The 25,964-nt window shown below is 39.4% G+C and overlaps 1 protein-coding gene across 3 annotated transcripts in view; it reads left to right on the top strand.

Moving 5' to 3' along the window:
- Positions 1–271: 271 nt before the first annotated feature.
- The window catches only part of LOC122540931 (monoacylglycerol lipase ABHD2-like), a 96,360-nt gene continuing 70,667 nt past the window's right edge, over positions 272–25,964 (top strand). The window contains exons 1-2 of one of the 3 annotated variants that reach the window (XM_043677250.1): positions 272–370; positions 20,072–20,280. In XM_043677250.1, the coding sequence (XP_043533185.1) occupies positions 20,078–20,280 (203 nt within the window). In that variant the 5' untranslated portion in view covers positions 272–370; positions 20,072–20,077. Of the gene's footprint in view, positions 371–447; positions 666–20,071; positions 20,281–25,964 lie in introns of those variants that run through there. The other 2 variants (XM_043677248.1, XM_043677249.1) reach the window with 2 other exon arrangements.

Below are 25,964 nucleotides of genomic sequence, written 5' to 3' on the forward strand. Positions count from 1 at the left end.
GGTTGAAGGTTGTCAGGTACCTGACGTGTCATTGGTAGACCATGCTGTCAATTATGCTGATGCCTGGTTATGGTCATGGCGACGGTGCAGCCAATGGGGAAAGGTGGTAGGCGGGACCTACGCTTGCGTCTGCGGACGTAAGGAGGCGACGTGCACAAACGCAGCGGGCGGAATGATGAATGTGCATGATATCCAATAGACGGGCGCAGACAGGATGACCGATGTGCATAGTACCCAATAGTACACAGAGACGGGTGGGTGGGCGCTGGCCGGTGATTGCGGGAGACGGCGGTCAGGGGGCGGGATCTAGCGGTTGCCTGGAGGGGAAGGTGCTGTTGGTGGTACCGCCTGATGCTCGGTGTCGCTGGAGGTGAGGAAAGTGCTGCAACGCGTCTGGGGAGGGGGCCGGGCGGTGAGGGGTGAGGGGTTCGGGGAGTGATTCTTCTCCCGGTGGAGCTGCCGGGCGGGGATGGAGCGGCCTGTGGGTTGTCAAGAGGAGGAAGCGCCGCGTCTCTCTCCCGCAGCCACCGTGTGGAGCCTCCCCCACCCCCTCACAACAACTTTTCAGAATAGTAGCAGTATGATTTAGGTGCAATAATTGCCACAGAACTCGCCATTTTACATCCGTCTCTATCTTTTGATGTCATATTTCTGGAATTTTTAAAGTAAGGGTGTAATATTGTAATGCTTTCCTCCTATGGTTATTTTATCAAAAGTATTTTTTTCTCCTTTGTGTTTAAAAATATAACTGTATTTTCCTTGTGACAGTAGACCCCCCCCCCCCCCCCCCCTTGGGTACTGATCCTTTATAACATAATGCTGCAATTCAGGTTTTTACTCCATTTTTGATTTGCGCCTTATTGTGAACCCAAAATTTACTGCTGCCTGTCAAAGTCAGCAGGTGGGTGATGGTGACTTGTCAAGTTTTGAGGGAGGAAACCCCGACCTTGGCTTGCTGCTTTACAGCCACTGCTTCGGTGCACACCTTTATGGGAAAGTTGTCTCCTTATAGCAGAGGTTTTTGTTTTGCCAACGTTTTGAAGTTAATCTGAGACCATTTTGTAGTTGCTTGTAAAAGTCTAGTTCCAAGTCTCTAGAACCCAGCGTAAACTGGTTGATTTATTTTTTTCTAAAGCTTGTTTGAGTCTAATGTCAAGTATAATTGGGATTGCTATGGCTATTCAGGGTGTTGTTCTGAGCACTAAAGTTATTGAAGTTGCAGAAAAGATATTACCCTTTCATGTTTTGTTGTAGGTGCTCCATTTTTGCTGTGGAAATTTTACAAACAAAAGTTAATCATGTCTTACCACTGACATAATAAAGTTTGCCTCATTGGGATTAATATTTTTTAGTAAGTTAACTGTCAAATATTTTGTTAATGGAATTGGATGTACAGTACTGAAGTAAATATATGATCTACAACAATTAGGTGCCACTTTTCTGACTGTGGATGCCTTGAAAGTTAATCTGTTGGTGAATTACCAAACGTCCTTCATTTTAATTCTTGAATTGTTTTTAAGTATAGAAATTATTTAAAGAAGGGAAAGACATATTAAATCTTTAAAAAGATGGAATCTGAATTAAATGGTTGGGATATTTATCATATTTAAGTCCTTAATTTGCTTTTCTGGTTAGTGAACAAGGTTTGTAATATCTTTATAAAAATGGTGCCAATTTTGTTTTAAAAATGTTAGCAAGGTCAGTATTGATTGTGTATCCTTAGATGCCCTTGAAAAGGTGATGAGCCATTTCCTTGAGCTGCTGTGGTTAAAAATGTATTTCTGTTGCTCAAAATGTAGCTTATCAACTCCACATACAGGATAGTACATATTCTGCTAATTATTTCAAAACATTTTTTTATTTAAACTCTAATGGAAGCTTAAATGGTATGTAAACCCATGTGTCTGAACCTGAAATTTGTTTCACTGCACAAATTTCATTTTATTGCATACAAATTAAAATGCTTCCATAAATATTAAGGAAAGACTTTATTTTAACTGAGTTAATGCTATTAAAAGTGTTGAAGTTAAGGGTCTCTCCTCAATGTGATAATTAAAATCACTTGGAAGGGTTCCTTATGTTTCCTTTCTCCTCTAGAACATAGAACATTACAGCACAGTACAGGCTCTTCGGCCCTCGATGGTTTCACAGGTCGGTGCAACAATCTGAAGCCCATCTGACGTGCACGATTCTATTTTCATCTTTATGACTGTCCAATGACTATTTAAATGCCCTTAAAGTTGGCGAGTCTACTACCGTTGCAGGTAGTGCATTCCACACCCCTACTACTTTCTGTAAAGAAACTAACTCTGACACCTGTTCTACATCTATCACCACTCAATTTAAAGCTACATCCCCTTGTTCTAGCCATCACCATCTGAGGAAAAAGGTTGCTGGTACAATTGCAACATTTTTTTAGATTAGATCAGATTACTTAGTGTGGAAACAGGCCCTTTGGCCCAACAAGTCCAAACTGACCCGCCGAAGCGTAACCCACCCAGACCCATTCCCCTACATTTACCCCTTCACCTGACACTATGGGCAATTTAGCATGGCCAATTCACCTAACCTGCACATTTTTGGATTGTGGGAGGAAACCCACACAGACACTGGGAGAATGTGCAAACTCCACACAGAGAGTTGCCTGAGGCATTTGGATGGGTATATGAATAGGAAGGGTTTGGAGGGATATGGGCCGGGTGCTGGCAGCTGGGACTAGATTGGGTTGGGATATCTGATCGGTATGGACAGGTTGGACCGAAGGATCTGTTTCCATGCTGTACATCTCTATGATCTATGTAGTGATTTTTGATTTTTTTTCCACTTTGGAAATTTCCTAGCCCCCGCTCGCAAGACAATGTTCAGTGAGTAACAGCATCCAGTACTCGCATGCTTAAAACTGGTAGATAATGGTAGTGAGTGGGAAATTTAAAAATTGAGTAGTAAAATCATTTCAAAGATAATTTACTTCACGCTTCTCAACCAGAAGCCAAAGAAGATATTGCATTGCCATCATCTTATTGCATTCTTCTTTGCTGTAAATGATGCTATATAAATACACTAGCTGGATATATAGCACAGATTTAATCAAGTCAAATGAATGTGTATTGGTGTGATGATGCTTCATATACAATCGAGAACTAATGGGTCAGATGTAAATTCTGTAGTCATGCCACACTCAGTAGTGAATGATGGTGAGCAACTATACAACTTGGAGGAGGAGGCTCCATGATGCCCCCATCATGAATAATGGGGGAGCTCAGCACTTCAGTGCAAATGTCGATGTGGATGCATTTGCATCTGTCTTCAGCCACAAGTGCCAAATGATTGATATATCTTGGATTGCGCCTCAAGTCTCCAGCTTCATGGATGTCAGCTACCTGATGAAGGGGCAGCTGTCCGAAAGCTAGTGCTTCCAAATAAACCTATTGGATTATAACACCAGCTTCTCCACGCCAAGTCTTCAATCAGTTTGTTTCACTCCATCAAGAAACACATGAAAACGTTGGTTATTCCAAAGGCCCTGACAACATATGACAATATATACCTGTGCTCCGGAACTAGCCGTACCTCTGGTCAAGCTGTTTCAGTACGATTACAACATTGCCACCTATCAACAAAATGCAAAATTGTCCAAGTTTGTTCTGTGCAGACAAAACAGGACAATTCCAACTCAACTAATTATTACCCAAATTCATTTGTTCTCAATTATTAGATAAGTGAAATACTATCAAGCAGCATGTACAACTGAATAACTTCTACATTAATGCAGTTTGGGTTCTGCTAAGATCATTCCTCATTGTTTTGGTCCAAACATGGATGGAAGAGCTGATTTCCAGAAATGAGGTGAGAGAGAATGCCTGCCTGTGAGGTGAAGACTGTATTTGACTGAGAATGGAGACAATGGGAGTTGAGGAAACTCTTTGCTGGTTGGAGTCATGCCTAGCACAGAGGAAGATGATGGATGTGAAGGTCAATCATCTCAGCCCTAAGACATCACTGCAGCAGATCTTCAGAATAATACCCTAGATCCAAACTCATCTTCAGCTGCTTCATTGATGAGTCCTCACCCCTTCTATCATAAGGTCAGAAGTCAGGGAATGTTTGCTGATTGCACAATGGTTAGCGTTGTTCACTTTATCTCATCCTGAGATTTTCTGTGTTCTTATACAGCAAAACCTGAACAACATAGTGGTTAAGACTGATAAGTAATGAGTAACATTTTTGCTATACAAGTGTCAGGAAATGACCATTTCTAACGAGAGCAAATGTAACTGTTGCTCTGTCCCCCACGATCAACATCTTGAGAGGTTTTATTGACCAGAAACTGAACTGGACTAACTATGTACACATTGCAAATGTCAGACCAGGTCAGGGTCTTTGGACTTTATAGTGATAATTCACTTGTTTTCTGCTCAACACGTGTCCACCACCTGCAGGCCCAACATAATGGTGTGATGGAGTTTCACACCATGCCCAAAAAAAAGCAGCCCAGTAGATTGGCATCCTGTCCACCACTTTCAACATTCACTTCCTTGACTCCCGATGCACAGTGGCATTCACGTGCTCCATCTAGAAGATTTATCACTCTAACTCACCAAGGTTCCTTCAAAGTACCTTCCAAACAAATTTCAAGAACAACAGATACCTTCAAATACCCCTTTTAATTGGATCCAAATTGCTATTGTTGTGCTGTCATTAGGTCAGAATCCTGGAATTCCTAAACAGCACTGTGGGTGAGTCTACACTCTAAGGACTTATTTGGGGGGTGGCACGGTGGCTCAGTGGTTAGCACTGCTGCCTCACAGCACCAGGGTCCCAGGTTTGATTCCAGCCTTGGGCGACTGTCTGTGTGGAGTTTGCACATTCTCCCAGTGTCTGCATGGGTTTCCTCCGGGTGCTCCGGTTTCCTCCCAAAGTCCAAAGATGTGCAGGTTAGGTGAATTGGCCATGCTAAATTGCCCATAGTGTTAGGTGCATTAGTCAGAGGGAAATCGGTCTGGGTGGGTTATCTTCGGAGGGCCGGTGTGGACTTGTTGGGCCGAAAGGCCTGTTTCCACACTGTAGGGAATCTAATCTAATCTAATCAGACTGCAATTGTTCAAGAAGGTAGCTCACCGCCATCTATTCCAAGCAGTTGTACAGTAAATGCTAGCCAAGCTAGCAGTGCACATATCCCATAATAAATGGAAAAAACAATTTCTTGACTGACAACTTCTGAAGAGTCGTGGAAAAAATGAATGATTGCAAGTTTTGTTGAAATACCTGGAGTGATTTTTGTGAAATAAGTCATTAAAGGACTCTGAAGTTTTTTATTATAGCATTGCTTCCTTGAAATGACATGACTGGTGATAACTGATCTGTTTTAGACCGTGCTTGGGCTATTTAAACCATGACTGGATGGAGAGTGCTTTGGAACCTAGAACCAGTTGGGTGAGAGGTCTATGAGGAAGAGCTGCTCAATAGTTCTCTGCTATGTCTGAAAAGAACCCATCCTGTGTTCAGAGGGAAGCCTGTTTGTTCTTCTGACGGAGTGATCGAAGGAACTTCTCAATTGTATTTCCTGAGTAAGCTGTCTGCTAAACCTCCAGAGACAACAGCATATGATTGACTTGACTGCACATGCTAGAACATCAGAGCAGCAGTCTTTAGGACATTCTATGCTTTCAAGTTATTCTTGCAGGCAAAAGGGATAGTGGGCAGGAATTTTTTTTTAAATGAACCTCAGTAGAGAGATTTTTTTTTGCCCTTAACCCCATAATATGCATATCAGGTAATTTTAAAGAGATAAACGTTTATGCTTACATATTACCAACTATCTGTGCAAAGCAATTATTGCATCTTCATTGAAATAAGTTTTTTTTTGTTTTGATAATCCAGTAATTGTGTTCATTCAATAAACCTGGTTGGTAGTCACTTTTATTTAAAACCTGAAGGAATTAATTGGCCGTTTTGATTGGGAAAAGTATTTTTGTTTTGAATCATGGCCTATGGAGTACTGAGATGAGAATAGTAGTGCACTTCCTCAACATCAGTTCTAACAATTTATGGGTTTGAAATAAATTAAGGTGCACTTAGCACATTCGATTTAGCATTTTCCAAGAAAATTTTGCATATATTAAACTTTATCCCGAAAGAGAAATTCTAAAGCATCTCTTGCTTGCACTTGCCTTTAGTCTGGACCCCTTCACAAGCAACTGACTCATATTGTCTACATGGAGTATTTAATCATAGATACAGATCTATCTTTGTAATTTCATTTCAGTTGTCAACTAGATCTTTAATGAAATAAGTAACACTGCCATTTGTTAGTGCTGATGCCTGTTCGACATGCCCATGATTTGTGGGGCAAGGTGGATTTTAAAACACAATCTCTCTAGTTTGCCCTGAGGCCTTTTATTTGAATGTATGTCTGATTGCAGAAGTGAAATCATCAGTTGGTATTGTCAAATGAAATTGGAGATTTCATGTCAGCTGTGATGGCTTTCGAAAGTCTCTGTTGTTAATTATTTTTTAGTGTATAACTCTGTACCCTTTGGGTTCTTATTAAAAAATGTAATGATTTTGTATATTGCACAGAGCATAATGGATACCTGAGAGAGACTTCAGGGCAGTAAACCACTGAATTATGCTTAATTTACAACATTTGAGTAGGCCATTCACTCCAGCTGGTTTGTGCTGGTGCATATGTTCCAACAAACCCTTCTATCCCAAATTCATCAAGCTGTTCCATCACATTCTGTTTATTCATTTGTCTCTGAGGTTTGCATGGGTTTCAGCTTAAATCCATCTGTGCTATTTTTCAGAACTACTAAGTTAACATTTTTCAATCCTCTGAATGAAAACATTTTGTATAGAAATAGTTATTGGATTTATTAGTGAGTGTCTTTCTGTCTTGTCCAATGTAGAAGCATCTTTTGCTATGTCTAGCTTATTGAACCTATTCATGATTTTGAAGACCTCTGTTGGGTACCTACTTGACAATTGTAAATATCTGTTAATATTTGCAGTTACTGTATATTGCTTTGCAGTTCTAACTTATTAATACTGAACAACACAAACAAGGGTGAATTAATGGACTACAGCAAATTGAGGTTACATATAAAAGCAGTGGTTTTCTATGTAGGAACAGCTTCAGTTTATATAAACTGAATTTATCATTTTGTTTTGGTTGGTTACAGATTGAGCCAATTCTACACAAAGTAGATTAGATTAGTCCACACAGACCCTCCGAAGAGCAACCCACCCAGACCCATTCCCCTACATTTACCCGTTCACCTAACACTATGGGCAATTTAGCATGGCCAGTTCACCTAACCTGCACATCTTTGGACTGTGGGAGGAAACTGGAGCACCCAGAGGAAACCCACGCAGACACTGGGCGAATATGCAAACTCCACACACAGTTGCCCGAGGGTAGTTTTTTTAAGTAGTTTTTTTTAAAAGATGAATTTAAGCATGAAAATAAAACCTCTGCTAATTCCAAGGCTCAGATTTCTGCTTTAAGAACAGGGTGCCAGAAGTGTGTAAAATGAATTTATAATTGTTATACATGTTTCCTAAGTCTCTTTGTTTTCACTAGCTTGCTTAGGACCATACCAAATGAATATTCTAACAAACATGCACATAACTTACTGATAATAACAGACCTCCAGGATCTGATTAGTATTCATCCACCACAACCCTGTCAAACATCCAGGCCTGAGAAATTCAAAAGAAACAAAACAGTGAAGAAATGTGAACATGAATGGGTTTTAGCTGGATGGTTTGCATGCCAGATGTGATCCAAAGGATACTTGGACAACCCAGCAATGAAGGATTTCTCTTTGAGGCTCCTGAAAGTTCTGTAAATTAGGAGCTCTTTTAAAAAAATAACTTTGTCCTTTTGTTTTTAAATTTAGATTGAGAATTCCAAGTAATTTTATTCTCCACGTTTTATTCATTTTTCTATGCATTTTTCCTGTTGTCCCTGGGAACCCAGTCTCTGGTTTGATGTAAAGGATCCTCGCATCAAATAACTGTGTGGGTGGAAAGAAGAAACTCGTAGGAGTAAAGGCATTCCTGCTTGAAAGGATTCAGGTGGTTGCATTTTAGAAATGAATGTGGTTCAAGATGACTTGTGGGGATGGGAGTTGACAATAGGGTGGGCAGGCAAAGATGGCAGGTATTATTTTATGTTGCTGTGCTCTAACCTGTGTGGGAGTGCAGATTTGACTACAGTTACTTTTCTGAAGCTATGAAAAGCAAAATAATTTTCGGGGGATAGCTCTTCCTATAGGAAAGTACTTGATTTCTGCTTGCTCTCTGTGATAAATGCAAATAATTTTAGGTATTTTGTATGCCAAGAATCTGGAGTTTGTATCTCCCAACATACAGTATCAGTTACAGAACATAGAATGTTATAGCACAGTACAGGCCCTTCGGCCCTCGATGTTGCGCCAACCTTTGAAACCAATCTGAAGCCCATCTAACCTACACTATTCTATTATCATCTATTTATTTATCCAGTGACGATTTAAATGCCCTTAAAGTTGGCAAGTCTACCACTGTTGCAGGCAGGGCATTCCATGCCCCTACTACTGAGTAAAGAACCTACCTCTGACATTTGTCCTATATCTATCACCCCTCAATTTAAAGCTATGTCCCCTCATGCCAGCCATCACCATTTTGAGGAAAAAGGCTCTCACTGTCCACCCTATCTAATCATCTGATCATCTAGTATGTCTCTATTAAATCATCTCTCAACCACCTTCTCTCTCATAAAAACAGCCTCAAGTCCCTCAGCCTTTCCTCATAAGACCTCCCCTCAATACCAGGCAACATCCTGGTAAATCGTCTCTTTCACCCCTTCCAGTGATTCCACGTCGTTCCTATAATGCGGCGACCAGAACTGTACACAGTACTCCAAATGCGGCCATACCGGAGTTTTGTACAGGTGCAATGTGACCTCGTGGCTCCGAAACTCAATCCCTCTATCAGTAAAAGGTAACACACCGTACACCTTCTTAATAGCCCTATTGACCTGGGTGGCAACTTTCAGGGCTCTGTCCACCTGGACACCACGATCTTTCTGCTCATCCACACTATCAAGAATCTTACCATTAGCCAGTTGAGTTTTAATCTCCAATTTTGGGTAACAACAATCAGCAGATACAAGTGTGGTATCACAGATCATTTAGTGTATTTAAAGACATTTTTGAAATATCTTGCTTAATCCCACAAATGTGTTGAGCTTTTCTGTAAGGGATTTTCTTCAACTTTGCACAGCACAAGATTTTTTTTTGACTTTAGCAATCTAATAATTACTAAATAGTACATTAAAATTGTAGATAAAAATGACAGGTGGCCTCAAATGAGGATAGTCAAAAATTATGAAATCATTCTTCATGTACTAACTTTGACTCTAGTTGGTAAACTATTTTTGTTTTTCTTTGTGTTGGTCTGTCTGAGGATGTTGTGTTTATGAAGAAGCTATCATAGTTGCAAAGTAGAATTTAGAAAGGATCGTGTAATAATTTCTCTACAACCATAGTTTCTCAATAGATATTTTGAGATTAAAAATTAGGCAGGACAGAAACTAAATGGACAGTCTTGAAAAGGCTGCAAGGACAGAGACCTAGTAGTTTACACTTTGAAAGTGACGGCAAGTTGATATGCTGCATTATTTAGTTGAGAAAAGATAAATAGAAATAACAAGTAGAGGCATAATCTACAAAAATAAGAACTTGAGTTAAACCTTCATAAGTCATTGGTTAGGCCTTATCTGGAATCTTTTGTCCAATTAAAGAGAGCACATTTTTAGGAAGGATGTCAAGGGCTTCTAAAGGATGTCAAGAAGATTTATTAGGATACCAAGTAGGAAACTTTAGTTACCGTTATGTGGAGAACTACAGTTGATTTCCTTGCAGCAAAGAAAGTTAAGGGGAGATTTGGAAAAAGGTATTGTAAGCTTTTGATCAGAATAAACAGGGAGGAACCCTTTCTATTGGCAAGATAGTTAAAAGAACATGATTTTAAGATCAAGGCAAAAAGCGAGAGAGATGAGTTTTTTTTCAGCGAGTTGCAAATGCATTACTGGAAAGAACACTGTAAACTGATCCTATATAACTTTTCAAAGGAAATATCATGTATATATTTGCAAGGAAAAGTTTCTGCAGGGCAGTTGGACTATGTGACTTGCTCTTTCAAAAGCCAGCATGACATGCCTATCTCCTGTACTCTGATTTTATGATGAGTTAATCTGATGGAAACAAGATAACTTGAGATTTGAGAACATGTTTAAATATTGTTGACCAGTGCAATTTTCCTAGTTTGCTTCAAAAGCAACTAATAAGTCTGCAGATCCAATGAAGAGGGAAATTGTTGACATGATAGCCATCTTAGTTGCTTTGTTTTTCCTAAAAGTACAGCTGTTGGAACTGAGCTGTCCCTTGGGTAGTTTCTGTTCTCTCTTGTACCATATGTGTAGTTTGGAGCTGAAGGCATAATCGCCTTTGGGTCCTAATTCAACAGAAGTATCTCAGCTTGAGATTCCCACAAGTACAGGTGTAAGAAGTGAATAATATTTCTGCAAATCTCCCTTGAGCATGCAGTCTCAGTGATATTGTTTCCCCTAAGCAGTTCTGACTCTTAACATTGTTGCAAAGTTTAACTCCTTTCTTGACTCTCAAACATGGGACTTGTGAATAGTGTTCTGACTTAACAGGAAAAAAGGCTCACTGTGAGGTCCCATGAGAATTTTCAAGCAACAGTTACGACACTAAAGTTAAAAAGAACATGATGCTGGTGTAACAAGGGTGGTTGGAGAACAAGACCAAACTAAAGGATATTGGATTAGAAGGAAGTATCAAGTTTTGGACCTGTTCTTATTTATTGTATGGAGAAGTGATCCTGATTTGAGAAGTGATTATTAAAGTATGCAGTAAATAAGACCCCAAGAAGATATCAAACTGAATGGATGGAGTGTAAAGGGAGAAGATAAATTCTGATGGGTACTGGGGAAGATTAGTGTTATATATAAGAGTTAGCAGGAGGAACTTTATTTAAGCAATGTTACAAATTATTGAGTCACTGTTACCTAACTGCAGTCACAGCCTGCCGCTCTCAAATTGGAAGGCCTCTGGCTCTCCCACAATGAAACCTGTTCTTATACCAGTCAAAGGACATGAGGGGAAATTCCTCTCTCCATTCCCACCCTAATCATTGAAGGCAGGTTCTGGACCCAGAAACAGTTAATCTGTTTGCTTCTCCAGGTGGAGAAATCAGCCACAGATTTTAACCATTTTAAAATAGCAGTATTGTAGTTGTACATAAGTAACTGCATTAATTTTAATGATCGTGGATTGAAAGACTTAGGGTCCAATGACAGAAGTAAGGAATAGAGGGAAAACAGATACTGCTAAGAATGGTCTTTAGATCCCCTAACAGTAGCCATACCATGGGACAGAGAATAAAATCTAGAGATAGTGACAGTATGTATATTAATCATGGGTGACTTAAATCTTCATGTAACTTGGAATAGTCACATTGGCAGAGGTAGCCATGAAGAACGATTTATGGAATGTATTTGGGACAGTTTCCTGGAGTGGTATGTTGTGATCCAACCAGGGATCAGACCACTTTGAATCTGACCCCTCATTCCTACTGAAGGGCTCCTGCCCGAAACGTCGATTTTCCTGCTCCTTTGATGCTGCCTGACTGTGCTTTTCTAGCACCACTCTAATCTCATTTTTAATCTGATGTCTAATAAAGCAGTCTAAATAAATGTCAGAGAAAAAGATCCTCTAGGAAACAGTGACCACAACAAAGTATAATTTAGAGAGACAGAGGGAGCAACTTGGATCAGAAATGACTGTGCTAGCCTTAAATACGTCTGTATAAAGACATCTAAACAGAAGTCTGAGTAAGGGTAATTCCAAAAAATTGAGGTAAAGTTGGCAAAAGTAGACTGGGAAGAGAGTTTATTAGCAAAGAAGGTTGAGGAACAATGGCAAAAGTTAAAGAAAACAGTTCATAGTGAACTGAAAAGAATTGGCCAACTATTGTTAGCTTGGAAAGTTGAGGATAGCATTAAATTGCAAGGAAAAACCTACAATGTGGCATAGATTAGTGGTAAGTCTGAGGATTGAGAGTTTTAAAAGCCAAATAAAAACAAAAAGAATAAAGAGGGAGAAGTTAAACTTTGAGGGTACACTTGCAAGTAATATCAAGGCAGACAGCATGAGCTTCTTTTCAATATATAAAAGGGAAGAGAGAAATATGGTGGCTCAATGGTTATCACTGCTGCCTCACAGGGACCAAGACTCTATTCCAGCCTGTGTGGAATTTGCCCATTCTCCCCTTGTCTGCGTGGGTTTCCTCTGGGTGCTCCAGTTTCCTCCCACAATCCAAAAGATGTCCAGGCCAGGTGAATTGGCCATGCTAAATTGCCCATAGTGTTAGGTGCGTTAGTCATATGTAGTTAAGTAAATGTAGGGGTTTGGGTTACTCTTCAGAAGTTTGATTTGGACTTGTTGGGCCAAAGGGCCTATTTCCATGCTGTACAGAATCTATTAAAAATCTAATAAAGTGAACATACTCCTCTTAGAATTGGGGAAGGAGTGATGGGGAAGCAGAAATTGGCAGGGAAACCTAATAAATACTTCTCGGTATTCTTCCAAAATTACTAAATAATTGAGGGGCAAAAGGAGGAGGAGAAATAAACACAACAAACACGGTGGAAAACGTGTTAGGGAAAATACTAGGGCTAAAGACAATTAAGTTGCCTGGACCTGATGAGTTAGCCCTCTGGAATATTAAAGGAAGTAGCTACAGAGATAGTTGTTGCACAGGTGATAATCTTCCTTAGATTCTGGAAAAGTTGCAGAGGATTCAAAAATTGCCAATGTAGCATCTTCATTTAAAAAGAGAACTATTGTGATGCAGTGGTAACATCCTACCTGTAGCAACATCTCTGAACAGCTTGATTATTGAAAAAAAGGTTTAAAAGGGAAGGAAACAAAAAAAAAGTATAGACCAGAATTTATTATAAAGGATGTAATAGCAGAGCATTTAAAATGCATAATATGATCAAGTAGAGTCAGTATCTTTTATAAAGAGGAAGTCATGAAATGGAGTTACTAGAATTGTTTTACAAATTAAAAAACAGGATAGATAAAAGGGGAAACATTGGTTATAACTTTTGGATTTTCAGAAGGTATTTCATGAATTACCACTTGTTTGTTTTGAAGATGTGGGTGTTTTGTACCTTTTTTTAAGAGGGTTAAAAGCAAGCAGAATGACCTGACAGCACTAAATGTTCTGAATAAGATATAATGTAACATGTGGTCCAGCTTCTGGGGTAGCTAGGGTAGCTGGTTGCCTGGAGAAAAAAAGATACGAATTAGGCCAATCAGTTTAAATTATACCCCCCAAAAAAACCTATCTCCAATCCAGTTTGAATTTAGTATATTGACAGTCTTAAAAGCCAATGACACAATCTGATGCTTTGAGGGTATAAGACCAGGGAACAGTTGGGAGGAGAACTGTCAAACAACCAGCATGTAGAGACTGCCCAAAAGAAAGCTTTCTTAAAGGTACCTTTATCGATCAGTAATCTGTGAAGCAGAATCCACAAGAAGAAGAAAAGACGACAGGAATCCAGAGAAGACTGAAAGCGGTCTGGTTTTGAGAAGTTTTGTTTTGTAAATCTTAATCCGGGGTTTTATCAGGCTGGTATTATAAAAGGAAAGGTAAAAGATAGGCTCGAGGAAGGAGTTGTTAGTTAATTATTCTCTGTCATACTTTAGGAAATAAAGTTGTTTATTTTTACTTTAAATAGTTCTTGGCCTGTCGAATTTTCATAGATTACTGCACGGGATAAATCAGTAAGGGATTTAAGGGTTATAGGGAAAAGGCAGGAAAGTAGACTTGAGGCTTATCAGATCAGCCATGATCTCATTGAATAGTGGAGCAGACTTGATGGGCTAAATGGCCTACTTTTGCTTCTGCATCTTATGGTATTATAAAGATTTTAATACATTGCTGTTTTAAGATTCTATTGCTCTAACTTAAATGGTCTTTTGCTGTGAACAATTATCAAAAGGATTTCAAAATCTGTGAATGATTTTGAAATGGTGATTGTGTAAGTTTGGTTGGACTATTTGACAAATGTCGATTAGTAATTATGTTGAACAATGAAGGAGGAAGTTGAAATATTTTCAGACAAAAGGCTGTCTAAATCATGCAGTGTTTATCTGAATTGGCAATTAGTGTCTCGTATTCGTATTAATTTTATGTATTGTATTATTAGTAAGTGTTTGAAAAAGAATTTTAAAGGATGTGTTTGTTTGAAAGATTTATATTAGGCTGCTCCAATTGTTAGCATGGAAGGTAAGAGCTGCGTGACATTTTCTCTGCTCTAATTTTATGGTTTTATTATATTCTGTACTTGTGACAAAGCAACTGATGTTGGCAGAAGCTATTAATTTTGAGAAGAAAATCTTTCCTTAAGAAATCAACAAATGGAGACCAGTCTGTCTGCTGACATTAAAAACTAGTGTTGAATATATATCATAAAAACTGCTTTTAAAAATTTGAGTATGAAAGCATATTTCACTTATGTCTATCCTCCCACCTCATGTGTTTTCTTTGAGACGTGGACACATTTAAGAAACTGGTGTCAGTGTGCAACATACTTTGCATTCAGTGTTCCTTCTTCTGAGATTGCAGTTGACATTCAGATTTGTTACGGGCTCGCAATTCTTAAAAAATTATTTAGTTTAATTTCCATTTGTCCATTTAATAGCCTGACTGTAGAGCTGATCAAATAACATAAGTTTATTCTCAGTATCAGCAAACACTGTGTAATGTATGAATCATGTTTAACTGTCTCCATTGATGCAGTCAAGTTGTGACATGGGTGAGGTAAGCTGCTCTAAATGATGACCTCACCAATGGAAAGGAGTGTGTAAGAACCATGTTGATCATTCAGAGTTTAACCAAAGTGTGTTAGGTTTGTTTAAAGCCTGTGGTTGAATTTTTGTTGGTTTGCAAGGTCTTTGCATAAAGAATAAATGTTGTGGCAAGCCATTTTTAAAAAATTGTTTACAACTGCCAACACTCCTTTTTAATAATGCATTGTCTTTCAGACCCTTGAACTGACAAATCCCATCTTAGACATGTACCTTATTCTTTCTGGTGTATAATCAATGGCAGTGTTTTTTAGATATCTTGCCTCAGCACTATGCAACTGCCTCTTTTAACCTTTTGTCTTAAGAGGTTTCACCACACTTTTGAAAATCCCCCTTTTAATTCCAGCCTTTTATCAATAGTGCTTTCAACCAATTCCCATAATACTCTTGCCACTTTAGTGTGACCTGAACTTTAAAATACCTTGGGACATTTTTCTAGAACAAAATTTAGGAATATTCATGGCAAGAAGAAGAAAGCAATTCTGCATTAGATTAGATTTCCTACTGTGTGGAAACAGGCCTTTCGGCCCAACCAGTCCACACCGATCCTCCGAAGAGTAACCCACCCAGACCTGTTTCCCTCTGACTAATGCACCTAACCCTATGGGCAATTTAGCATGGCCAATTCACCTGACCCTTTGGATCGTGGGAGGAAACTGGAGCACCCGGAGGAAACCCACATAGACACGGGGCGAATGTGCAAAATTCACACGGGCAGTTGCCCAAGGCTGGAATCAAACCTGGGACCCTGGTGCTGTGAGGTAGCAGTGCTTACCACTGAGCCACCGTGCCACCCATAAGTGCTGGATTAGGCCAGCACTTTCAACCCACTGGATTGTTAAAGGGTTTTCAGCAACTTTGCTCGCTTTAGCTTTAGAAAATATCCAATGTAAAGTCAATAGGAAGGTGGTCACAAAAACAAAAGACGTAACTTAATTTGCAGTTTATTTAAATCTGAAGCTGAACCACAGCCATTGTCTAAAATTTAAAATGGGTGAGGATACCTTGATCCGATTCGGTAATTCACAGGTATTTTTAACCTCCGTGTTAGAGAATTTTCTACAGTTAGCATACATTTGCATTTTTGGTTTAGATATGAAGTAATATAGCTTTTGCTTGATTTTAGGTTCAGAGTTCAAGAACTGAACCTTGTTGCCGGAACTGAATTAACATGACTACTGAAATTTTGTTTTTACAAGAGTAAATAACGAAATTTATAAGTTCTGTCAAATCCTTAATTTTCTTTTACGTTTGTACTGAATATGGAAGGGGGTTGCTAGAAATTTAGATAAATTGATTTTAAGATTAACCCATTCTTGACATTCTCTCAAAAGTGGATGTGGATCTGCTTGGGACAGTTTCTATTCTTGTGGTTCACTTGAGAAAATCAGATGAAGGAGCAAAGTCCCTCATGCGGGACACCAAAACTGAAAAGAGTTGAATAAGAAGGGAGAGAAATTTATGAAATGCTGGCTTGGTAACTCCAAATTGAACAAAAGTTCAAATTCTTTCATATTAATCTGGGTGAAAGGTGAAAGATATAAAAGAGACCTAAAGGGGCAACTTTTTCACGCAGAGGGTGGTACATGTATGGAATGAGCTGCCAGAGGAAGTGGTGGAAGCTGGTACAATTGCAACATTTAAGATGGGTATATGAATAGGAAGGGTTTGGAGGGATATGGGCCGGGTGCTGGTAAGTGGGACTAGATTGGGTTGGGATATCTGGTCGGCATGGACGGGTTGGACCGAAGGGTCTGTTTCCATGCTGTACATCTCTATGACTCTAAAATCTATCTCCTAAAGGTATGTGGGCAAAAAGTGGTTTATGTCATCTTTTAATTTCCAAAGTGCTGCTTTCAATCAGGAATTTAAGATTTTTTTTTAAACTCATTCGTGGGTAGTGCTGGTTAGCCCAACATTTATTGACTATCCCTAATTGCTCTGAGGAATGTGGTGGTGAGCAGTCTTTTTGAAGCACTGCAGCCCTTGCAGGTGTAAGAACTCTGTGCAGCTTAGGAGGGAGCTCTAGGTTTTGAATCAATAAATGCTGGCAAATGGGACTAGGTTAGGTTAGAATATCTAGTTGACATGGATGAGTTGGACCAAAGGGTCTGTTTCCGTGCTGTTATATCCCTAAGACACTCTGTAATGGTAAAGAAACAGTAATAGTTCCAAGTAAGGATGATGTGTGTCTTGAGGGGAAATTGCAGGTGGTGATGTATCCATGTATCTGTCGTCTTTGTCCTTCTTACTGGTTGAGGTCAGAGGTTACAAGATGTTCTCAAAGGAATCATAGTGCATGAAGCCTTCATTGTGCGTTTAGTGGGGAGGGAATTGAATTTTGAAGGTGGTGGACATGTGCCAATCAAGCAGTCTGCTTTGTCCAGAGTTAAAAATCACACAACACCAGGTTATAGTCCAACAGGTTTAATTGGAAGCACACTAGCTTTCGGAGCGCCGCTCCTTCATCAGGTGGTTGTGGAGGACACAATTGTAAGACACAGAATTTATAGCAAAAGTTTACAGTGTGATGTAACTGAAATTATACATTGAAAAATACCTTAATTGTCTGTTGTCTTCAAATCATGCTTTGTCCTGGATGGTATCAAAATTCTTCAGTAGTTTTGAATCTGCACCTATCTAGGCAAGTGAGTAGTATTCTGTCAAACTCACCTTGTAGATGGTGGACAGACTTTGGGAGACAGGAGTTCAGTTCCTCACCACATAATTCATGGCTTATGACCCACATTCACATCTCACAAGTGCCAAAATATAACTGCCTCCAATAAGGGAGAATTTAACCATCATTTGACATTCAATTGGATTGCTATTGTTAAATCTCCCACTATCAATATCCTAGGGGTTACCATTGACCAGAAATCGAATGAAAACAGCTATCAATTGAATGTCAAAATAATGGTTAAATTCTCCCTTGTTGGAGATGGGTTTTTTTTTGGCACTTGTATGATGTGAATGTTACTTGCCACTTATGACCCAAGCCTGGATATCGTTCAGATCTTGCGGCATATTAACACACACTGCATCAGTATCTGAGATGTCTAGTATACTGAAGAATTCAAGAAGGGCCTTTGTGATGCAGTGAAAATGCCCTTACTACTGGGCCAGGAGGCCTGGACTCACCTGCTCCAGATGTGTGTAATAATATCTCGGAGCAGGTTACTTAGAAATATCTACTCTGAGGAACCCCTGCAATGATGGCCTGAAACTGAGATAGAATCGTAGAATCCCTACAGTGTGGAAACAGGCCATTTGGCCCAACAAGTCCACAACAACCTTCTGAAGAGTAACACAACCAGAACCATTCGCCTACATTTTCCCTGACTAATGCTCCTAACTTACACGTCCCTGAACATTATGGGCAATTTAGCATGGCCAAACTACCTAACTTGCACAGGTTTGGACTGTGGGAGGAAACCGGGGCACCTGGAGGAAATCCACGCAGACACTGGGAGATTGTGGAAACTCCACAGAGACAGTTGCCCAAGGCTGGAATTGAATCCAGGTACCTGGTGCTGTGATGTAGCAGTGCTAATCATTGAGCCACCATGTCAGCCTTCTATAGGGGTGATTGAGAGGGTGCAGAAGAGATTCACAAGGATGTTGCTGGGACTTGAGTTTTAGGGAGAGGCTAGTAGGCTAGAACGTTTTCCTTGGAGCATCGGAGGCTGAGGGGTGATGTTATAGAGGTTTATAAAATCATGAGGGACAAAGGGTGAATAGTCAAGGGCTTTTACCTCGGGCCAAAACTAGAGGGCGTAGATTTAATGTGAGAGGGGAAAGATTTAAGAAATCTGAGGGGTAACCTTTTCAGGCAGAAGCTGGTGCATATATGGAATGAGCTGCCAGAGGAAGTGGTGGAGGCACGTACAGTTACAACATTTATAAAGCATGTGGAAGAGGGATGTTGGCAAATGGGACTAAGTCAGATTGGGGTGTCTGGTCAGCGTGGACAAGTTGGACCAAAGGGTCTGTTTCCATGCTGTACATCTCTCTGACTCTACCACAATTGCCTTCATTTGTACTAGATATGTCTCCAACCAATGTAGACCTTTTGCATGATTCTCATTGATTTTAGTTTGCTCGAGCTTTTTGATGTTCTACCAGGTCAGATGCTGCTTTGATCGAAAGACTGGTCACTTGCTTCTATGGTGTTCAGCTGTTTCATCTATGTTTAGACCAAGGCTATAATGAATTCAGTGACCCTGGTGGTATCCAAAGTGAGCAGCATTGATTAGATGACTCCTTTGCAAGTGCACTTGATAGTACTGTTGATCTCTCTCATCTTGCAGATGGATGAGGGTAGACAAGCAAATAATTGGCTGGGTTGGATTTGTCCAGCCTTTTGTGTATAGTACATACCCAGACAATTTTTACCTTGTCTGTGTTGTAACAGAATAGGAATAGCTTGGCTAAGGGCATGGCTATTTCCATATTATAGATCTTTGGTAATATTGGCAGAGAATTGTCACTGTCCAACGCCTTTTCAGTATCCAATATCTTGTCTTTTCTTGACATCATGTGGAATGAATGTGAAGCTGGGGACTTTGGGAGGAGGCCTAGATGGATCATCTCCTTGGCATTTCTGCTGAAGATGGATGCTAAACCAAGGGCATATGTTTCGCAGTAATGTACTTGGCATCTCCCCTCATTGAGCCTGCTCCATTTCAGTTGTTTAGTTGTCCACTATCATGATTTACTACAACTGCATATGATGTATAAAGGACTCTGCAAACCTTCCCCCATCCCCCATTCTCTCTAAGTTACAAACAAACAGATTGCATGTGCACCTTTTCACAACAGACATACTGCATGCATAATGGAACGTGAACATTTTAGTCTAACTGCATTGTAGCTCCATCTTTGTGCTTGCCCAACTCCTCTCCCAATCTATTCTTGACATCAATATTAGTCAACTGCATATTTTCCCATTTCTTCTCTGTATTTCCACCAACTCCTTTCTGTGGCTGTTTTGGAATCGACTGAGCTGGTTTGAGTTGGGCAAGTTTGTCGTAGTTAAAGCCTCATGATCTCCACAGCAACGAGCTCTCGTTTTAATGATATTTATACTTAATCAATTTTATCTTTTTAAATACTTGTAGGCAACAATGGCAGACTCCGAGGGTGTAAGGATTGCGCCTGAAATGCCAGCAATGTTTGATGGGATGAAGCTGGCTGCAGTCGCTGCAGTGCTATACATCATTGTAAGATGTCTCAATCTTAAGAGTCCAACTGCTCCTCCAGAGCTGACTTTCCAGGATAACGCACTCTCACGATTCTTGCTGAAGTCATGCTCACTGCTGACCAAAGAGTAAGTAAACAAATTGCTTTCCAGCAGTTAGTGGATAGGAAAGAGATACATGTATTACTGAGGATAGCAATGTGATGTGTAGTTATTAACTAAACAATGAATTTTATTCAAACTCAATTGTAACAATATGTAAAATAGTGCAAATGTAGGAATGATGAAACCAAAACAGATAATGTGGTTGTTAGCAGGTTAGTTAACATCTTTAGAAAATGAAGAATGTTAATATTGCAGCTATTACTCTTCATCAGAACTGTTGTCTTTACCTGCTGCGTCTTTCCAACATTTTTGCTCAAACAAATTGTTTTTGCTTGTGTGTTGGAAGAATTGATAGAAGTGAATAATTTTCTTTTTTGGTCAAGTTGACTGTTAAGCCGTTTTCATATTCGTCTTGTAATTCAGATTCTAGGACTCCAGTTTGTGTCTGGTTCTCAACATTTGTGATATGGTATTGAATCAGTTTCCTGTTGATTGACAGCTGATATTTAATCTTGTGTTATCTGCATTTTGAATTCAAAAGGTAGTGTACAATGCCATTTTGAAGACTCATAGGTGCATGTTTTTTCTCTTCTACATCCCAAGTAAAGTTATTGGACTTGAAACGTTAACTCTGTCTCTCCCCCCAGACCTGCTGAGGTTTTCCCAAACTTCTATTTTAACATTAACTTATCAATCGCTTCAATGGTTTCAATTTTTGTGGAAATTTTGCACATAGATGCTAAGTTGATTGGAAGTCATTTTCAATTATTGCACTCCACATTTTTTTGTAAAAATTATTTCTCTTGTACTGGTGCTGATGAGATCATTTCTGGAGTACTCTGAACAGTTTTGAACCCTTTATTTAAGGAAAGGTATCATTTCACTGGAGGCAATTATAAAGTCATATAATATGGAAATAGACCCTTCAGTCCAACAAGTCCGCACTAACTGTAATCCCAATCTAAACCAGTCCCACCTGACTGCGTTTGGACCAAACCTTTCTAATTCATGAACTTATCCAGATGTCTTTTAAATATTGGAACTGTATCCTCCTCCACCACTTCCTCTGGAAGTTCATCTCACACCCACAATACTTTTTATGTTTAAAAAAACATTGTCCCTCATCTCTTGAGTTTTTTAAAATCTTTCTCCTCACCACCATCACCTTAAAAATATGCCCTAGTCTTGAAATCCCCATTCCAGGGTAAAGACACCCGCCATTCACCTTATCTATACCCCTCGTGATTTTATAAACATGCATAAGGTCACCCCTCAACCTCCTATGCTCAAGGGGAAAAAAGTCCCAGCCTATCCAGCTTCTCCTTATAACTTAAACACTGTTCCTAGCAACATCCTGGTAAGTACTTTCTGAACCCTCTTCAGCTTAATAATATCCTTCCTATAACAGGGTGACCAGAACTGCACACGGTATTCCAGAAGCGGTCTCACCAATGTCCTGTACAACACAACATGATGCCCCAACTCCTGTGCTCAAAGGTTTGGGCAATGAAGGCAAGTGTGCTAAATGCGTTAACCATCTTGTCTATGTAGAGTCATAGAGATGTGATGCTAACTTCAAAGAATTAGGTACCTGAACTCCTAGGTCTCTGCTCTGCAATACTACCCAAGGCGCTACTTTTCATTTGTTTGTTCTTACCAAAATGTGATACCTCACACTTATCCAAATTAAACTCCATCTGCGATTCCTCAGCCCATTGACCCAATTTATCAAGACCTCCTTTGTAATCTTCACTGTCTGCAATACCATCAATTTTGGTGCCATCAGCAAACTTACTAACTATGCCTTCTATGTTCTCATCTAAATCATTTTTTTAAATGACAAAAAGTGGACCAATCCTGTGGAACACTGCAGGTAACAGGTCTCCAGTCCAATAAACAACCCTCCACCACCACTTTGTCTCCTGTCGTGAAGCCAATTTTGTAATAAATTTGCAAGCTCACCCTGACAGAGACAGTTCACTGGTATGGAGGGATTGCTTTATGAACAAAGGCTAAATAGGTTGGGATGAAAGGGGTCAAGAGAGGAGGGGGAGTGGCGTTTTTGATAAGGGATAGCATTGCAGCTGTACTGAGGGAGGATATTCATCCAGGCAAGTTATTTGGGTGGAACTGAGAAATAGGAAAGGGATGGTCACCTTATTGGGATTGTATTATAGACCCACCTAATAGTCAGTGGGAAACTGAGAAACAAATTTGTAAGGAGATTTCAGTTCTCTGTAAGAATAATAGGATGGTTATGATAGGGGTTTTAACTTTCCATACATAAACTGGGACTGGCTTAGCGTGAAGGGTTTAGATGGAGAGGAATTTAAGTGTATACAAGAAACTTTTCTGATTTAGTATGTGGATGTACCTACTAGAGAAGGTGCAAAACGTGACCTACTCTTGGGAAATAAAGCAGGGTAGGTGACTGAGATGCCGGTGGGGGAGCACTTTGGGGCCAGTGACCATAATTCTATTAGTTTTAAAATAGTGATGAAAAAGGAGAGACCGGATCTAAAAGTTGAAGCTCTAAATTGAAGGAAGGCTAATTTTGATGCTATGAGGCAAGAACTTTCAAAAGCTGATTGGGGGCAGATGTTCACAGGTAAAGGGACAGCTGGAAAATGGGAAGCCTTCAGAAATGAGATAATGAGAGTCCAGAGATAGTATATCCTTGTTAGAGTGAAAGGAAAGGTTGGTAGGTGTAGGGAATGCTGGATGACTAGAGAAATTGAGGTTTTGGTTAAGAAAAAGATGGAAGCATATGTCCGGTATAGGCAAGAGAGATTGAGAGAATCCTTAGAATATTAAGGCAATAGGAGTATACTTAAGAGGGAAATCAGGAGGGTATAAAGGAGACATGAGATAGCTTTGGCAAATAAAGTTAAGGAGAATCCAAAGGGTTTTTGTAAATACATTTCAGGACAAAAGCGTAACTAGGGAGAGAATAGGGCCCCCTCAAAGATCAGCAAGGCAGCCTTTGTGTGAACCCGCAGAAGATATTAAACAAGTATTTTGCATCAGCTGATGGTAAGGTCGGAGGGAGTATTGCTGAACAAAAAGACCTTGGAGTGCAGGTTCATAGTTCCTTGAAAGTAGAGTCGCAGGAGGATAAGATAGTGAAGAAGGCATTTGGTATGCTTTGCGTTATTGGTCAGAGTATTGAGTAAAGGAGTTGGGAGGTCATGTTGCGGCTGTACAGAACGTTGATTAGGCCACTTTTGGAATATAGCGTGCAGTTTTGGTCTCTCCTTCCTATCGGAAGGATATTGTGAAACATGAAAGGGTTCAGAAAAGTTTTGTAAGGGTGTTGCCAGCGCAGGAGAATTTGAGCAATAGGGAGAGGCTGAATAGGCTGTGTAAGTTTAACTATAAAATAGCTAAGATGGTATATCTGGCATTTAAAAAGCACAGATTAATGTATTGTTAACTAGTTGATTTTGAAATTTGAGTTGTTAATAGTTGAAATGTTAATAGTTAGGCTGTGGCAGATGAGAACAGAAAGGGAGGACATTAGTTTCTTGTGGTCTGGAGGAGCTTTTCTGACTCGTACCACTTAGATTGTTAAAGATATAAAATCAGCTTTGATATTGGACAAAGCCTCTTTTATTCAAAACTTACTTTTAATAGCTGTTTCTGGTGCCATCCTTTTTACTTAAACAAATTTGAACTTAGTAAATCAATTTGGATTTTGTTTCTTATGCATTTTCTTTACTTTTTAAAGAAAATCTAAATGGAAAAATCCATTATATTCTCCTCTCCTTGACAAAAAAGGATGATGCAAATCTCTGGTTTTTGAAATCATTTTGACATACTCTTTTTTTTGTTCTATATAAACTTTATTGAAATACAATGTTTTCTCCAAGCCTTTCAGCTGATCTGTTTTTAAAAATAAGAACAACTGTAATTTGACTAATGTAATGATACTCTACAAAGTCATAATGCCAGTAATTTATTCTTAATATTCAAACTGTTGTTGCAGTCCAGCCAACATTTATTTCAAAGAAACTAAACAAATTCTGCCCTTTGGATTTATACAGCTCCACTTTTTGATTTCAATTATTGTGGATGATTATTGTGAGACTGACTGAAACTTGTTACCACTGGATAGAGGGGAGCCTTTTTTGATTTCTTAAAAAATAAAGCTTTCTTTAAAATAATTGAAAGAAACCTGCTTGGATTAAAATTGAATATTTGAAAAATATCAACCATCTGGTTTAGATTTGTCCATAAATAGAGCTCCTGTACTGAATTCTTTCAACATTGGTCAGTAGTGAACAGCACTATGTTGAGGATAATATGCTTAGGGAGGTTAACAGGTTTATTCATGCAGCTCTGTCTTTTGGTCAGGTGTAAACCACTTTTGATATAAATGTTTCACATGATGGGCAGTGACGGTTTTTTTGGAAACTATGGAACAATGACTTTTCTTTTGGAAAAAAAAGTTCTCCACTTTCCCTAGCCTGTAGCTCAGTTACTTGTTCTCTTTGGAGTTGAACCATGGCATAACACTGTGCATGTACTGAAATGATTTTAACATTCTTTGTGTATGTTTGTTGGTTATAGACTTTCTTGTGTTCAGCTAACAGAACCATCATTTCCTATGGATAAACAAAAAGCACTTCCAGTTAATTCAAACCTAGCACATGATAACCCCTCAATACATCATCAAATTTCATCCAAAATAATGCAGTTCCTCTGTGTTAAACATTCTATTTCTTTTTAAGAAAGAGACTTAGTCAAAACAAGGCACATCTGTTCATTTGTAAGGACAGTCTATTGTCTTAAAATTCCAGACCTTGCATTATTATCAGACTCAACAAGTGACTTCCTTTCTAAATCCTTCAGTTCCATTTGTTTATAAGTTTAATGAGAACTATGTGGCTAAAGGTTTTGACCTTTCACACTATAATTGGGCATTTGTTTGCCATTGATGCAAGAAAAATCCTTTATCAAGTTCCCCAAATTGCTATTTTTTTCGTATGAAGCAAATTGGAAATCTTATTCCTACATCGGTGCTCATGCAACTGACTCATATATATTCTATATGTGTGTGTGTATTTATGTACATAAAATGTATATGTTACTTACAACTTTCTCTTTGCTGAGAGGGAAATTCCTGCAAGGTTTGTGAAGGTTTGTAGCTCAGGTTGAGGTTTAGGGTGTAGGTTTGCTCGCTAAACTGTAGGTTTGATATCCAGACGTTCATTACCTGGCTAGGTAACATCATCGTGGCGACCTCCAAGTGAAGTGAAGCGAAGCTGTTGTCTCCTGCTTTCTGTTTATATGTTTTTCCTGGATGGTGTTCCTGGGGTTTGTGGTGATGTCATTTCCTGTTCATTTTCCAAGGGGATGATAGATGGTATTTAGATCTGTGTGTTTGTTTATGGCGTTGTGGTTGAAGTGCCAGGCCTCTAGGAATTCACTGGCATGTCTTTGCTTTGACTGTCCCAGGATAGATGTGTTGTGTTGTCCCAGTCGAAATGGTGGGTTTTTTTCCTCCGTGTGTAGGGCTACGAGGCAGAGAGGATCCTGTCTATTTGTGGCTAGCTGGTGTTCATATATCCTGGTGGCTATCTTGCTTCTTATTTGTCCTACGTAGTGTTTGTGGCAGACTGCCACACCAGCTAGCCACAAAAAGACACGACCCTCTCTCCCTCGTAGCCCTACACACGGAGGAAAAAAAAAACACCATTTCGACTGGG

The sequence above is a fragment of the Chiloscyllium plagiosum genome, chromosome 36 (assembly GCF_004010195.1).
Source record: "Chiloscyllium plagiosum isolate BGI_BamShark_2017 chromosome 36, ASM401019v2, whole genome shotgun sequence".
NCBI lineage: Eukaryota > Metazoa > Chordata > Chondrichthyes > Orectolobiformes > Hemiscylliidae > Chiloscyllium > Chiloscyllium plagiosum.